At 44.0% G+C, this 15,169-nt stretch overlaps 2 protein-coding genes across 4 annotated transcripts; both read right to left on the bottom strand.

Moving 5' to 3' along the window:
- Positions 1-469: 469 nt before the first annotated feature.
- Positions 470-9,425, bottom strand: zgc:165520 (uncharacterized protein LOC571872 homolog). Of its 3 annotated transcripts, XM_039613922.1 has the most exons (12): positions 9,353-9,425; positions 8,090-8,199; positions 7,788-7,976; positions 7,214-7,288; positions 6,971-7,070; positions 6,815-6,889; positions 6,592-6,662; positions 6,181-6,289; positions 3,779-3,852; positions 2,732-2,866; positions 2,146-2,256; positions 470-1,628 (listed from the first exon to the last, which is right to left on the bottom strand). In XM_039613922.1, exons 3-12 carry the CDS (start codon positions 7,815-7,817, stop codon positions 1,551-1,553), a joined length of 858 nt encoding a protein of 285 aa, XP_039469856.1. In that variant the 5' UTR covers positions 7,818-7,976; positions 8,090-8,199; positions 9,353-9,425; the 3' UTR covers positions 470-1,550. The 3 variants fall into 3 exon arrangements, with proteins under 3 accessions (XP_039469856.1, XP_039469855.1, XP_031604274.1); XM_039613921.1 differs by lacking the exon at positions 9,353-9,425 and having other exon boundaries at positions 8,090-9,319; XM_031748414.2 differs by lacking the exon at positions 9,353-9,425 and having other exon boundaries at positions 7,788-9,319.
- Positions 9,426-9,502: 77 nt separating this feature from the next.
- On the bottom strand, positions 9,503-12,599 carry tmem109 (transmembrane protein 109). The gene is made up of 3 exons (XM_031748407.2): positions 11,762-12,599; positions 11,394-11,496; positions 9,503-10,398 (listed from the first exon to the last, which is right to left on the bottom strand). Exons 1-3 carry the CDS (start codon positions 11,858-11,860, stop codon positions 10,025-10,027), a joined length of 576 nt encoding a protein of 191 aa, XP_031604267.1. The 5' UTR covers positions 11,861-12,599; the 3' UTR covers positions 9,503-10,024.
- Positions 12,600-15,169: the final 2,570 nt, after the last annotated feature.

Below are 15,169 nucleotides of genomic sequence, written 5' to 3'. Positions count from 1 at the left end.
AGATTGATTTGTATTCAAAAAATGAAGAAAACTACAAACGATGCACTTTTACAAATAGTTCGCCGTGCTCAAAGCCACAGCCTTCAGTCAGCAGCAGATACAAACACACAGCGTGTACAAAGAAGCTAACGATGAAGAGCTGGAAGCATCGGCAGACCAGACCATACAGCGTGGCCCTGTGAATGCACACCTCACTCCCCGGAATTTGATATTTAACGGTCCTAGGATCAAATCTGAAGATGAATAAAATCTATGATAGTTCATTGTCACACAACAGCTGCCTGTGGACTGTCGATGACCTCTCCCAGGAAGACAATTTTATTTGTTCATATTTTTCTGAACACACTGTGCAACTAAAGAGTCTGCCATCAGTTTGTTTAGATGCCTCAGAAAACTTCCAATTGGAATTTTATTGGAATACACATTTTCCAAAATCTTGATATAGGAAAGCAGGCTCTCAGTTCATGAGTGGGCTGCACTGCATCCAACACCAAAGTGTGGGTCAGAGCAAGTGTCAGAATAACAAGCATAGAAACAGTCCTTTAAGGAGACACACAAGCACATTATACAAATATGAGAATTCCGTCGTCACACAAATAACAAAGATCTAAACCAAATACCTGAATCATCAAATGATTTGTATTTCTAATCTAACACTTTCAAAATGAACATCAATTCCTGGTTGCACAGCGTCTAAGATAAGCCATTTTTAATCACTTCAAGGTTAAAAGCTCACTACATGGATTTTTACTGAGAATCCTAAAGGCCTCTAGACAGGCCTGCTGTGGACACGGGGCAGGATGCAGTCTGCAGCACAGGTGTGTCAGGTACCAGCACCTGCTGTAATCACTTCACTCTAATATTAATGGACACCCTCTGCTTTTTATTCCTTACACAGTAACACAACAGTTAATCTTCCTAATAAAAGCTTTTCATGGCTGCATTATTCAAAAGTTGTTTACAAATCAGATGCACTTTCCTGAATATGGATATGATAAGTGGACAAATCAGTGAATGAAAATGAAATGGAGCAGGCTAGCAGTCACACTCAGTAATTCACAGGCCTTGGACCTGATTGTTGGTGACCTTTCATACTGCACGTTTTCAAATTCCAAGTTTGGTTCTGAAAAATCGCTCCACAGCAGAACAACTGTAGCAGGGTTAGGGTAAGACGTATCACACACATTTGCACTTCTCTGAGCACAGCTAAGATGAACTAATGCAAACACATTAAACATGTATGTAGCCCTATAATGTCTACATTCTTGGTGGGATTATGGACGTGTCGGTCGCTGCACTGAAAGGTCTCCAGCATTTCTTTTCTGTTTTGTGCACACAGTCATATTCAGTTTGTTATTGGACAGGTTAGGAACACAGACTGGAGCGAGACCGTGAAGAAGAAAGCTGTCGTCATGTTTTTCTGATTGAACTGATCATGAATGTGGCGCTTTGTTCCTGATATGTAATGAAATGAGAGCAAACTGAGTGCAGACGTGTCCTGCGGCCTCCCGTGGACTCAGATGGTGGGGAGACTTTCTTTATTAGGGTCTCTATTTGATGAAGCTGTAGACAAATGAACCGAGGACGACGGCCAAAATCACGCAGCAGCAGAAGATCATCATTTGTTTCTGGAGAGACAGGTTGGTTTGGGGAGGGAGGAGGGGTCAGAGACAGAAGGTGGTGTTAAACGAGATGACTCTCGGTCAGCCCGAGTGAGACTAAAGCACACCCTACATCTACAGCCCAGGCCCCCAGGGTCTCAACAGTCTCCTAAAGTGCCCAAAACACAACAGTCTCAAAGTAACTGGAGCACACAAGTCAGTGAGGTTTAACCCGTTTGCTTCACAAAAAGACATTTTTCCCCAGGAGTATCTGAACGTGGCTGCACCACGCTGTAACATGCTGTAGCAGGGACATGGCTCAGATGGTACACTACTCAGAGACGCACTGTAGCAGGATCCTAAACAGCAGCAGGTGTTTCTTACTCAGGTGTACAGTCAGCAGACAGTCAGCGTGTGCAACTTCAGCATCTAACCTTCACTAGTGGGCTCTCTGCTCGAGGATAGGCCGATGCCATCATTAGAGGAAACACTGACCCAGAGCACTAACACATTCCCACGGCCTCTCTCTGCTCTCTGCACTCACCCTGCGTGCCTCCTGCTGGTATTTGGCAGCCTTCTTGGTGTCGGCCACGGCTCTCTCTACAAAGCCCACCGACTGGTCCATGTTGCTTTCGATTCTGTCAATCATCCCACCCTAGCAGGGCACACAACACGAGAGACAACACAAAGTTTAGGAAAGTAAGATTTGTGCCTGTCTGCTGTTTACACAGGAAGTGGGAGCGTACCCCACTGTGTCAGAAACATGGGCACATGTGTTTTATTACACATGATTTTTCTTATCGGCTGCACACTGAAGCCTAAGTCATGAAAGGGCTTTTTGGGGAAACAAGGCGAGAGTTACTGTTTAAAAACTTTAAAAGAATAACTCGTGCTGTGCACGACTCTATGTAGAACTAAACAGGGCTACTATTCAATTTTATAAATCATGCAAGTCAGCACAAAGTGGAAGGCACAGTTCCTTTTTACAGGAGAAGGCAAGCCTGCATGTTTTATAACACGGCTAAGATGGAAGAAGTGCAGCTCAGAGGGTGAGAATAGTCTGTGTCACCACGTAAGGTAATCGAGAACTGTGAATGCTCGAGAACACTTCTGTTCAGGATCTCACAAACCTGGTTCTCAACCAGCATGGCAATATCAACAAACATGTCGTGGAGTTCTTTAATGCTGCTCTCCAGCCTCATAATGTCTTTGTGACGAGCCTCGATCTCATTCAGGGCCTGCTGGTTGATCTTAGAGTCCATGATCTGTGGGGGAGGGAGTGTGAGGTGACCAGAGACACACAAGTTAAAAGAATACACCACAAACAAGTGGACGTTCACAAACAGAGGGTCTGCTAGTGCCAAACTACAGGTTAGCAGAAGATACATCTATCTGTAAGTCCAGCTAATATCTCCCAGTTTGGTGTAACAACACTAAATAGTAAGAAATGTGCCTACATAACAAACACACACCCAGACAAGCAGAAAATCACCGCATTTGAAAAGCCGAGAGTTTAATGGAGACATTTTGATGAGAAATGACTTCACTGGCTATCAAATACATAACAATGTCTTTTCTATTGATTAGCTGACTTAAATATTTATCCTTATAGTTAAAAATAGTTGTGAAATGAAGGTTGTGCTGACCCGTGTGCTAGAACAGTCTACAGCTCCAAATCACAACAACAGTCACCTCAAGGTGCTTTACACTTTAAAGTAGAATTCCTACAATAACAGACAGAAAACTGCCACGGTCATATGACCCCCTATGAACAAGCACTTTGGCGACAGTGGGAAGGAAAAACTCCCTTTTAACAGGAAAAACCCTCCAGCAGAACCAGGCTCAGGGAGGGGCGGCCACGGTTGGGGGTGAGGGGACATTTCCCTGACAAGTTTTTATGTAACACACAGAGAGACGTCATTGTAATTCATATGGAGATGTCATTAAATGAGATATATCAGATAATATGAAAAAGGCGACCAGCTGGCGACAGAGTGGAGCTCACAGTGACACCATCAAAAACAAACCAGCAGGACTATGATAATAGTTTCTGGTTTGTAGACAGCTGTAACAGCCTCTGCGCTCAACAACCCGCTAAGAGTTCGTGCCTCTGACCAAAGATGCTGGTTTGCTGCAGGTGTTTGTGTGCCCATGCGTGCACATGCATGTAGGCTTACCCCTGCTGTGAAGACAGCAGAGTTTCCTCCCTCCAGCATCTCATCCAGCTCCTCATCAGTTGTTGTTTTCCCAGCTGGCAGAAACAGAGGACAGTCATGCAGCTCAAAGACAGCAGAACGGATCACAGAGACAAGAACTTGTTCATGCATCAGTCAGTAAAAACATCACTGTACACACAACAGCATGTGATTACACTGAGAATGCTACGAGGTGCCTGTTGTACTAATACTTTGATTGATGTAAAAGGTGATTGTTTGCCCTCAGGGCTGACGTGGTGACACAGTAAAACCATAAAAACACCACATTGGCTAATTTTACACACACAGCTCTTTGGACTCATCGTTGTCATTTTATTTAAAAACTAAAGCATGTATCTGAGCACAGTACACAACAATAAGTTGGCACATAAACATATTTAAAGCCTAGCAGTTGTCAGTGCTAAAAGAAAGTCGAATTCTCTTTAGTCTGACGGCCTGAAACTGTGATAAAACCTACGATATAGGACAGGAGAAGGCAGTGATAGCACCGTGACCAGGGTACTGTGAGGTTTTAACCCTTGGATGCACAACCTACCAATACCTACACTCTTCCACAAGTGGGGTCAAAAATGACCCCAAATAGAAACAATGCATTTTGCTGTAAACTCGGTTGTTTTTCTTCAAAATCTTTAAAACAAAGAGTTGTAATATTTTCATATTTGAGGTATTCCTTATAAAACATGTTTGTGACATGAGGCCCTTTGCATTTTTATTTATCTTTTCATTAATTTTAAGAAATTGCTGTTTTTGTATCACTTGTATCAACTTTGTATGCTTGTATGCATATACTGCAGAAGCTGGGCCTTCCCTCTGAAAGGCACAAGTTGTTCATCCACTGTAACACAATCACTGAGGATGAATTTCTGCCTGCAGTTGACCAGGAACAGGCCCCATATGTAGCGGAAAGCTGCCATGTGGTTTGTTTTCAGTCGGTAGGCTCTGGTCCTCTTGTCATCAAAGTGCAAGAAACGGTGAATATCTTCAAATCTTTGAATTGACATAGTGGCCTTGCACAATGGGTTATGCAGAGGACTCCCAAAAAACACACTGACTGGTACATCCCAGTTCTTCTCACTTCCTACAAGAATGGTCAATCAAATGAAGGCCATGAGCTTAAGTTTGATTACATTTTTCCACTGTTTTCCCCTGTCTGTGGCTACTCTCCGTGCCATGTTTGTGTATGACAGCACCTTTTCTATTATATTATCAGACATGAACATCTTCCATGCATCTATTGGGGAGACAGTACTAAACCCAGGTGCAGGCCCTGGCCGACTAATTCAGAATATTGTGACTAGAGCAATAAGAGGGGCTCATCCTGTTAGACTCAATATCCATTTCCTCTTCAGAGGACTCATCAGAGGACTCCTCTGTATCTGACTGGCCTTGTTCAGTGGGGGGGACAATAGTCTGGGTCCTCTATGTCTTAGATGTCAGATTTTGAGTAAATGCCTCGGATGGGCTCTTCATCCCATCCGTCCAGGATCATTTGTAGGGCCACAGGGATCCTAGCTGGCCTCATAGCAGCCATGTTACTTTAGATATAAAAAAAAAACCATCATAAAGGACAATGTTTGAAATGCACAGGACACTATAAACAGGGCTGCACATAAATGGTTCGCAGGTGTGCATTCGCTGTCAAAATAAAAGACGCGCACCAGATGAGAAGTTGGAACGCTCGTTTGCGTACATTAGATGTTCTGGAGGAGGACAGACATTTGTTCAGAACTCTTAAAGATGTTGAATAAGCAAGCTCCGTAAGAAATTACTTTGGTGTTCTTCCACTGCAAAAGAAGCGCATATTCTCTGAATTTCAGGGAATACTTTTATTTTGACAGCAAATGCGCACCTTCAGACCACTTATGTGCAGCCCTGACTATAAATCATGTATGTTATTGTGTAAAAATTAATTCTTGATCCATCAGATGTGTAAGTGGGTCAGTCAGAGTTGCTAAGAATGAACATTTCATATACGATTCCATAGGAACTGCTTGGGCTCATTTTTGACCCCACTTGTGGAAGAGTGGGGTAGTGATACAAAAACTGCATTTGTTTTAAATTAATGAAAAAATAAATAAAAATGCAAATGGCCTCATGTTACAAACATATTTTATGAGGAATACCTGGAATATGAACATATTACAACTTTTCATTTTAAAGATTTTGAAGAAAAACAACCCCTGGGGTCATTTTTGACCCCACGTGTGTATCTAAGGGTTAAGGAGCATTTAGATCATTTATGCTGTGAATCTGTTCACATATCACATCAAAAAAATGGAAAATATAATGGATCCTGAAGCTGTGGTTTCCTCCACATCAAGCTTGAATGTAACCATATCATCCATTCAGCAGCTGGCACTCACTGATCTCCAGCTGGCGGGCGATCCGTCCCTTGCTCTTGTCTCTGAAGTCCACCTGAGCCTCGTTGTACTTTGTCATCACCTCTACAAACTTTTTGGCCAGAATTGCGTGCTAGGGGAGATAAGAACACAGACACTCCAATGACAGGCTCTCACACACACGGTAAGTTAAAGCTGCCCTCTTTACAGTTGAGCGTGAGGACAGAGGACTGCACTGTTGACTCATTTACACACCCGATTGAGACACGCACTGAATGTAAAAGGATGTGTGTGTGTGTGCAGCCTGCTACACTCGGTGAACCTGAACGTGACATGTGTGGATGTTTTAGGCTTCAAAAGAGAAACAGCAGCGTGCTCCGCTCTCGTCTGTGTCGTTGGGTCGGGTGAATCAGAGCTACTGTACGACTGCCTGACCTGTGACTTGCGTATCCTGAGGTCGGCCGAGGCCCTCTCATCTGCGTTTGACTCCAGCTGGCGCTCGATACCTGACGCACACACAGACAATGTTCACTGCTGCTTTTACTCACACATGTAAACACAACATTAGGCGTGCTACAGAGACATTCTGATCACACGTATGTTTGTACAAACGGGAACCAGAGAGTGTGCCGGAGAAGGAAACCAAACCAATACCGACTCTTCAGTTTGTTTCTTGCGTTGTTGGCCGACTTTTTAATCTCATTGGTGAGGGCTTCGACATCATCCTGTGTTTCTGCAAGAGGGGGAAATGGAGCATCATGCACACACACTGAGAATCACAGGCAGCACACTTGAACATGTTTATCTGCGTTACTCTGGTCGGAGGTCGGTGCAGACAGGATGGTGGAGTAGAGTTTTTTGATTTCTGTAACACTTTCGTCAATCTTGTCAATACTGCTGCGGATATCTTCAATCTGTCAGACACACACACACACACACACACACACACACACACACACACACACACACACACACACACACACAGAGGCATCAAAGAGTAGAAATGCATTTTGTGTTATGATGCATGTAGAGTGGAGCAGACAGACACACTGCATACCTGAGCAAAGAAATCATCCATGAAAGCCTCACTCTCCACAGGAACCTCAATATCATCACCACCTGCATCGCTCTTCTGTTAAACACACACACACGTTTAAACCCACGTGACCTACAGGACATTTGCTGTTATTTCCAAAGTGTACACACATTATTAACTGACATTTTCTGTCTCTGAGATAAGAGAAGAACATTTGCACTGAGCCTGAAACGACTTCCTGTGTTTCAGAGTCACATGACACCAGCTGCACTTTGAATCAGTGCCTGACACATCTAAAATAAACTATGATTAATTGTCATTTGTGTGATTATCACCTCTTCACATTAAATAAAGATTAATGAGGACTTATTGATTTCACTAAAAATTCAGTCAGAATATAAAAGAATGAGAAGAAAGCAGTTTCTGTATCTTTTTGAAATATGAGTTTGAGTTTCACATCTGCGGGCTAATATCTCTGATATTCAGTTAAGCTCCACAGTGGGGGCAGTCGCCTCGCACCATGACATCTATAGTACTACTGTAGTCAGGCCCCGTGCGAACAACACAGGCGCCATAGAGGAGAAGTCCTGCTTACCTCCTTCAGCTGAGCCAGTCGGTCTTTCATCTTCAGAAGTCTTGGTTGAATTAAAGAAATACAAAAAAAGAAACAGCTAGTGTGTAGCTGGAGTGTGGCAGGTGTGCTCTCTGAGGTCTACAGAGCTGCTGAAACAGCCTCTAAACCTGCCCAGACAAATGTTTGCTTCCTTTAATGAATCCGGCAGAACTAAGAAGAAGACAGACGTCTGAGGGTGAGGTGAAATAACTCATGCGTGCACACCAATGAATGCCTTGCTCGTATGGATGGTTGTGTCTGAGACAAGTTGTGATCAACCTAACCTGAGGTCCCACTAAGCCTCTATCCTCTAAGAGCGGATTAGGACGACAGTGTTGACCATGATAAACCTCTTCCTGGTCCCTCCTCCCACACGGCAGCCTGTGGATTTTCTCTTTGGAAAGGAAAACAGAAGTTGGCCTTTGTCTTAAGATGTAATATTACTGTGTCTTATTATTTGTATTAACACAAAGCACCATGAATAAGGATGATGTCTGCAAGTCTGGGAGGAGTCGGTGCAGCGCCCGGTAAGCAGGTGGGGAGGGGGGACTGTAACGGAGGCCTGAGTGATAACAGAGCAGGCAGCAGTCTCCTGTGAAGAATGTGTATGCAGCGAGACCCTGTGACCTGCTGTCCCTCTGATGCATGAACGAGCCAGTCTGAGCAGACCCAGCAGCAGAGCTGTCACAGTCCCGACCGACCTCACAGTACCATGAAGCACATGTTCAGGGGTGGAGGAGGGGGCACTCCCAGCATCGCTGGCACGCTCCCCACCCAGCACTCCATCACAGGCCAGGCTGCCCAGTGCCTACTTCACCAGGTCTCTGCTTCATCACTGTCAGCACAACCCCACCCCCATGGAGGATGACTGTCCTTGACTCTCCAGCAGGGACTGCTTAGACCCAAAATATATTTGAGTCTGCTTATTTAAGCCATTTGCTACACATCTGTAACAAATGAGTTTATTCTCATGTCAAAGATGGCAGTATGACTGAGCCTGCTCTCATCTTTCACCACACCTATCCTGCAGTGCATTTATCATTATTTGGTGCTTTGATTACATTTCCATGTTTGTGTTGAAGCTACAAAACAACCATAACTAGAACTGTTTACTAATTATTTACTTATTCCCATCACAAGAACAATGGAACATTTGTGACGTGGAGGACAAACTCTCTCTCAGTACGTGAATGTTGTCTGTGAAACAGTCAGAGGTGTGCAGGCCTCATCTGTTCCTGTGCAAATGATTCAAAAGAGCCTACGCTGATTAAAAAATTAATACAAATAACAGACTAGTAGCCTGGGACTATAGTCCTGCAGCAGATCAGACACCCTGAAAGTGTCCACGCTACCTGCACCTTTTCCTCCACAGCATGGATTTGAGCCTGGGAGACTCAGGAGCAGACCTGACATTTACATCACTCCAGCACCATTTATCATCTTCATTTGTTTCTTTGATAAAGCTGCACAGAGCCACAGGTAGCTCAGACGCTACAGGTTCAACATCCCCATTTTTAAATGTAGTTAAAGTACAAGTAAATACGCACCAGTCCAACCAGAACCAAGGCCCTACTTCCAGCACGTCCACCACACTGAGCGAGAGACTGTGTGAGGTGACGTCATGCTCAAACTTGGTTTTTTTACTTGATGAAAAGAAAAAGGAGCACATGTTTTTGAAAAGTTATTTATTAGTGAAATGACTGAAAACAGGCCTGAGATTAGGAGTTTATCACCTGATTGATGTGTCCCAGTTTGTCCTGCACCTCCTCCTGAGTCGCTGCAGCTGAAGTGCAACTATATTCAGTGAGAGGAAAACCTGTAAAGCTCTTTGTGACGTCTCTGTGATCCGACAGGACCACACACAGAGGAGCCAGAGGCAGTGGATGCAGCTGCTGGTGTAACGAGCGCAGGAACTCCTCCACCAGCTGCTGCTCGCAGGGCAAATCTAACAGAAGTGAGCTGAGGCGATGGGCTCTGGGACAGCACTGTGTTTAGGGAGATGAATGGTGGAAGAGGAGAAAGTGTTTCTCATTAAAGTAAACTTCATCCAAATATGTGGGCCTATCTGGGAGGGAGCTGCATACATTCAGCTCATCTACGAGCTCCATCTGCTCCCGCTCAGCAGTCTGTTTGTAATGTGCCATGCTTTCTGTGAATTTGAAGAACAACAGATCCTCGGGCGACTGTCGTTTGACTTGGATGTCAGAAAATTCTCTCCGTCACTCTTCTGTCCTCGTCCACTTCTCCATCTCCCTCAGCCGTCTCTCCAGGATCTTCACCTGCTCCTCGAGGCGAGCAGTTTGATTAGCCGCACTGAAACCTCCCCAAGTCCCAACGTCCAGCAGGACGCAGACACACAGCAGGACAGCCAGTCGGATGGCCATCACCTCCGTGCCCACGTTGTAGTCGCTCAGGATGAGCACAAAACAGGTTAAAGCGACTCCGACTTTCAGAAACCACAGGGCGGACATTAGAGTGGAGGCAACCAATCGGAAGGCAAGAGAAATCAGCCAGTAGCAGATGAGAGCTGCGAGGACCCACTGAATGACGAAGATCAGGCCCTCTGGAGTCACTTTGTTGGTGGGGAGGCTAACTGTGGAAAAAAGCACCAGAAATTCCATTTAATACAAAACTGCTCATTTCCACTGACAGTTTTACTGTGAAGCTACAGATGGGAACTGAAAATTATTTATCAGTATCACTTATACATTTGATTGACTATCACTGGGTTCTCATTGGCTCTGCTTTGAGAGGCTCCACCATCTCTAAGCAGCCTATCAAAGACATTACATCATGCAGATTAATTACACGCTGTCTGGTCAAATGTTTGTGCATGCTGAAGGTGTTTCCTCTATAAAGTTACGTATTACACTAATTTCACATTACTCTTTTCCTAAAGTACAACACAATGACCTGAAACTCACTGTCTCATTTAACCACATAAACCCAGGTGCTGGTTTGTAGGCCACACACCAACATAGATCAGGACACACACATGTGATCTGTGTCTCAGTATTCAGGTCTGAGCACAGAGCAAACATGGGGTTAGCATGCTGTCTGTGCAGCTGATGTTGTGTTAGCAGCATAATGCAGCTGCTGTGTCCTGGATGCAGTTTACACTTTACCATCACGCTCTCGTCCTTTGTGCAATAATAATTAAAGTAACATCCATGTTCACGCTGCAGACTCAGCCATTATTTTCCTCCTCCTGCACACCAACTGAAATCAGCTGATTGGAGAACCAATAACCAGGATCAACAGGCAGGCAGACTAACAGTGCCAAGGAGTTAAACTACTGGAAAGAACCGGTTCTTGTACTGAACCGCTCATATTGAGAGTCTCGTCTCTATTCACCTGGATCCATCCAACAGATACAGGTCAAAGGCTCCATGGATCTCTGATTAAAAGGTTTATGTGTAGCAGGTTAAGCACCTACCAATCATTTTTATCCAAAAGAAGAGTCAAGGCTGGAAAAACAAGGCTCTCTGCCCACAGTCTCTGGATTTGATGACACCACAAGGTGGCAGCACCTACTTCTGCCATATTTTAAGTTGTCTTTAGTGCAGCCCAGAAACAAACGATGCTCACCTTGGATCCCAGAGGCCTGCAGTAACTGTGAGATGCAGGGCAGCAGGACATTGAGAGCACCGGCCACACTGCCTGCAACCACAGCTAGGACCTGAGAGAAAGCCTGCAGAGGGAGGTTTGTTTCAGACAACAGTGAGGGTAAGAACACAGTGAAAAGAAGCCAGGCATCTATCACACTTACAGCCGAAGTTCACTGATGTGACTGTCAGTAAGAGCGAACAGTTTCCTCTCTCTGAACCTACACTGGTTATGTCTAATTATTATTATTTCTGATCAAGGCTAATGTGGTAATAAAACCTGATCATGTACACACAAGTTGAAAACTGGAAGCCGGGAATCCGCTCCAAGTAAACCGGACTACTTATCACCTTCTGCACCGACAGCAGCGTCTGTTCTCCGACCAGCCTGCCCAGGTAGGTCGTGCCCTGCTCGGCCAAGTCAGCCAGGTTGTCCCGGAGTTCCTGCATGGTCTCCGGTAGCGTCTCAAACACCGTCTCCCCCTAAACTGAAAGCACAAAAACAAAAACGCTTGCTTCCGCGAGCAGCTTCCGCGAGCACTGCTTCTTAATCACACTGTCTACTCCGAAGAACTACAAAGTAAACTACATCAAGCTACAAGTACACAGTCACAAGTTTTTCCAACAGGATGTGAAAAAGTCCGTATGAATGAGGAAGGACGTCTGCCCCCTGCTGGAACGAGTGTGCAGCTGCATGCAACATGAAAGTTTTATGTACGCTACAGTACAACACTGTACTCTATTACACATCACAGTACTCTGCTGTACGTCACTGCACACGGACTGAGCTGCGGTGGTTTGTTGCCATTGTTTATCTGTGCAGGTGAAAAGTCTGTTCTCTCCCATGTTGGTAGTGTTAGGGTGTATTTACAGAATATTTAAATTCAATGCTCAAACGGGATGGTGTAGCAGACCTCACAGGAACACTCGTAAAAACCTCTGGCAGCTGACACAGTTTTATAAAACAGTTCAAAGAAGCAGGAACGAGGACAGGGAAGAAGTATATGCCACTGGATGTTTGTTCTTGTGTTTTGTTCTTATGCTCTCCTTTTCTCTCTTCTCTTTCTGCTCAGCTACAAACTGGTTGTGGTCGATGGCTACCCCCAACAGGCAAGTTTAGACCTTTTTTGGGGGTGCTCAGACACCCCTAAATTTCATCACAGCAACTCTACTATAGAAATAACTACACTAATAATTTAGTTGAGTATTATTTTCTGATATTACCTTGTCATATTTTGCTAACTCATGTACTGGAGAAGGTACAGGACAGAATGAAAATACTGTTCAGTGTTTTTGATCTGATGACGTCAGAGCGCTCACACAGAGGCGCTGTGTACCTCCAAAGCATGGTTTGTCATTCTAGTTCAAAATATTAATGTGTGATTGTCAGTGCAAAGAAGGAGGATGGAGAGAGAGACAACAGAGAGTCTGTACAAGAGCAGGAAGAACCAGGTGAGCGGACAAATAGTGCAGTTAGCTGGAAAAACGATTTTTCTCAAAATAACCTGACATGCATTTCATGGGTGCATTTCAGTAGCTTATGATACAAATGGTAGCATTTAACAGGTTACATATTACACTAAACATGGCTGGAAATAAAAGGTTGGCTTGATATCCTGTAAATCTTCACAATAAATGGAGGGTGTGAGAAATCAAAATGCATGTTGAACCAGCTCTGTTACAATTTACTTCACAAAGATGCTGACCTATTAGTACCTATTAGTGCTAAGCACCCCATAGAGTCTGAAGCAGCGCCAGAGAGCTAGTAGAGCTGTGGTTCAGTAACAATAATAAACAGCACATTCAATTCCAGTTCAGTTTTATTTATACAGGACCAGTTCACAACAACAGTCACCTCAAGGTGCTTTACATTTTAGGCTAAAGAGAAAAAACCCCAACAATCAGACATGCCCCTTTGAGCGAGCACTTTGGCAACAGTGGGAAGGAAAAACTCTCTTTTAACAGGAAGAAACCTCCAGCAGAACCAGGTCATAATCTACAGATACAATCAAAGTATTTTACTTTTACACAACCTCTACAATGTAAGCAAAAAGTCTAATAACCTTTTACACAAATGACTGCAATAAATTCAATGTATGCACTGAAAAAAAACCCCAGATCATTCAATTCAGTTTCATTTATACAGCCCCAAATCACAACAACAGTCGCCTCAAGGTGCTTTATATTGTAAGGTAGACCCTACAATAATACATACAGAGGAAAACCCAACAATCATATGAGCCCGTATGAGCAAGCACTTTGGCGACAGTGGGAAGGAAAAACTCCCTTTTAACAGGAAGAAACCTCCGGCAGAACCAGGCTCAGGGAGGGGCGGGGCCATCTGCTGCGAGTGAGAGGAGGGAGACAGGATAAAGACATGCTGTGGACAAGAGAAAGAGATTAATAACAAGTACAATTTAATGCAGAGAGGTCTATTAACACATAGTGAGAGAAGAAGAAACACCCAGTGCATCATGGGAGTCCCCCAGCAGCCTACACCTATTGCATAACTAAGGGAGGATTCAGGGTCACCTGATCCAGCCCTAACTAAGATAAGTGTTATGTTTGTTTGAAAAGGTAACAAGCTTTAACATGTAACGCACATTTTGCCATACGGCAGTAAAAATAACACAGAAAGATTCCTCAACGTATTCATTGGTATCTGTTTGGCAGGACATCCAAAATCCTTCAGTGGGAACACACTGGTTCTAATACAGCACTTATGTATTGTACCAGAGCACTTTAATCACTTCATGCAACATCACTCACTCACTCATTCATATGAGCACGTTTGTGTTGTATGAATGAATGAAAGTGCTTTCCATGTGACATTCACATTGCAGTGAACACATCAGAGAACAATGTGGAGTTCAGTGTCTTGCCCGCCCAGAAATACTTTGGCATGCAGAGTGGAGCAGCCAGGGATCACACCACCTCTACATCCAGTGTGGATAGTTCTGGACTGCTGAGCTTGACCACACAGCCAGCTGGATTAGTAGAGTCTTGGTCTGTCAACCTTCTGAAGTGCTCGGCCTCCCATAGAGACTGGTGACTGTTATACTGAGTGTAGTACTTTTTGTAATGCTGAGCATCAGATTAGAGGTTTTTCCTTTGCTGTGGAGGTATGATCAATGGATCAATGTATGGATACATCTTCAAGACTTAAGCATACATTCTGGCACCCAAAGTAAACTACAAATTAAGCTCTCACGGACAGTTGGGCCTCCTTTCTTTAGCTTTGTGAAAAATATGAAGTCACTTTTCTATCTTGTTTTTCACTGACTACTACTACTGTAGACTACTAACTGTTAAGAACCCAGTAAAAAATGGAAAATTATCCAAACAAATCCAGGCAATAAAAACCATATAAATATAGAAAAAATATGAATAGAGCATATTTTATTCCAAAATGTTCTGAAATGCTTTAGCTTTTTGGCCTGAAGATGGCAGCAGAGGCCCTGTAAGTGCCCTCGTAATGTTTTTAATGTCTTTTTTGTCATCTTATAAACTTTAATTCTCACCATAGAAAGAACTGGTTATTCTTTATTTACAAAGAAGGCCTGCAGGTTGGTCATTTTTAATAGAACAGGAAATGCCAACACTGCAGATCTGCAGTATATACAGCAAGATAAAATGGTTAACAAGTGAGTACTTGTCCTTCACAAACCACCATGTAAGCGCCCCTCTGCTGCACACACACAGGTTTGAAAACATCTCTCTGTGTTGGCCCTGCGTCCGTCTTTGGAGCTGGCCAGACGA

This window comes from Oreochromis aureus, linkage group 6 (assembly GCF_013358895.1).
Source record: "Oreochromis aureus strain Israel breed Guangdong linkage group 6, ZZ_aureus, whole genome shotgun sequence".
Classification (NCBI taxonomy): Eukaryota; Metazoa; Chordata; class Actinopteri; order Cichliformes; family Cichlidae; genus Oreochromis; species Oreochromis aureus.
This window is presented reverse-complemented; position numbering and strand designations above follow the sequence as displayed.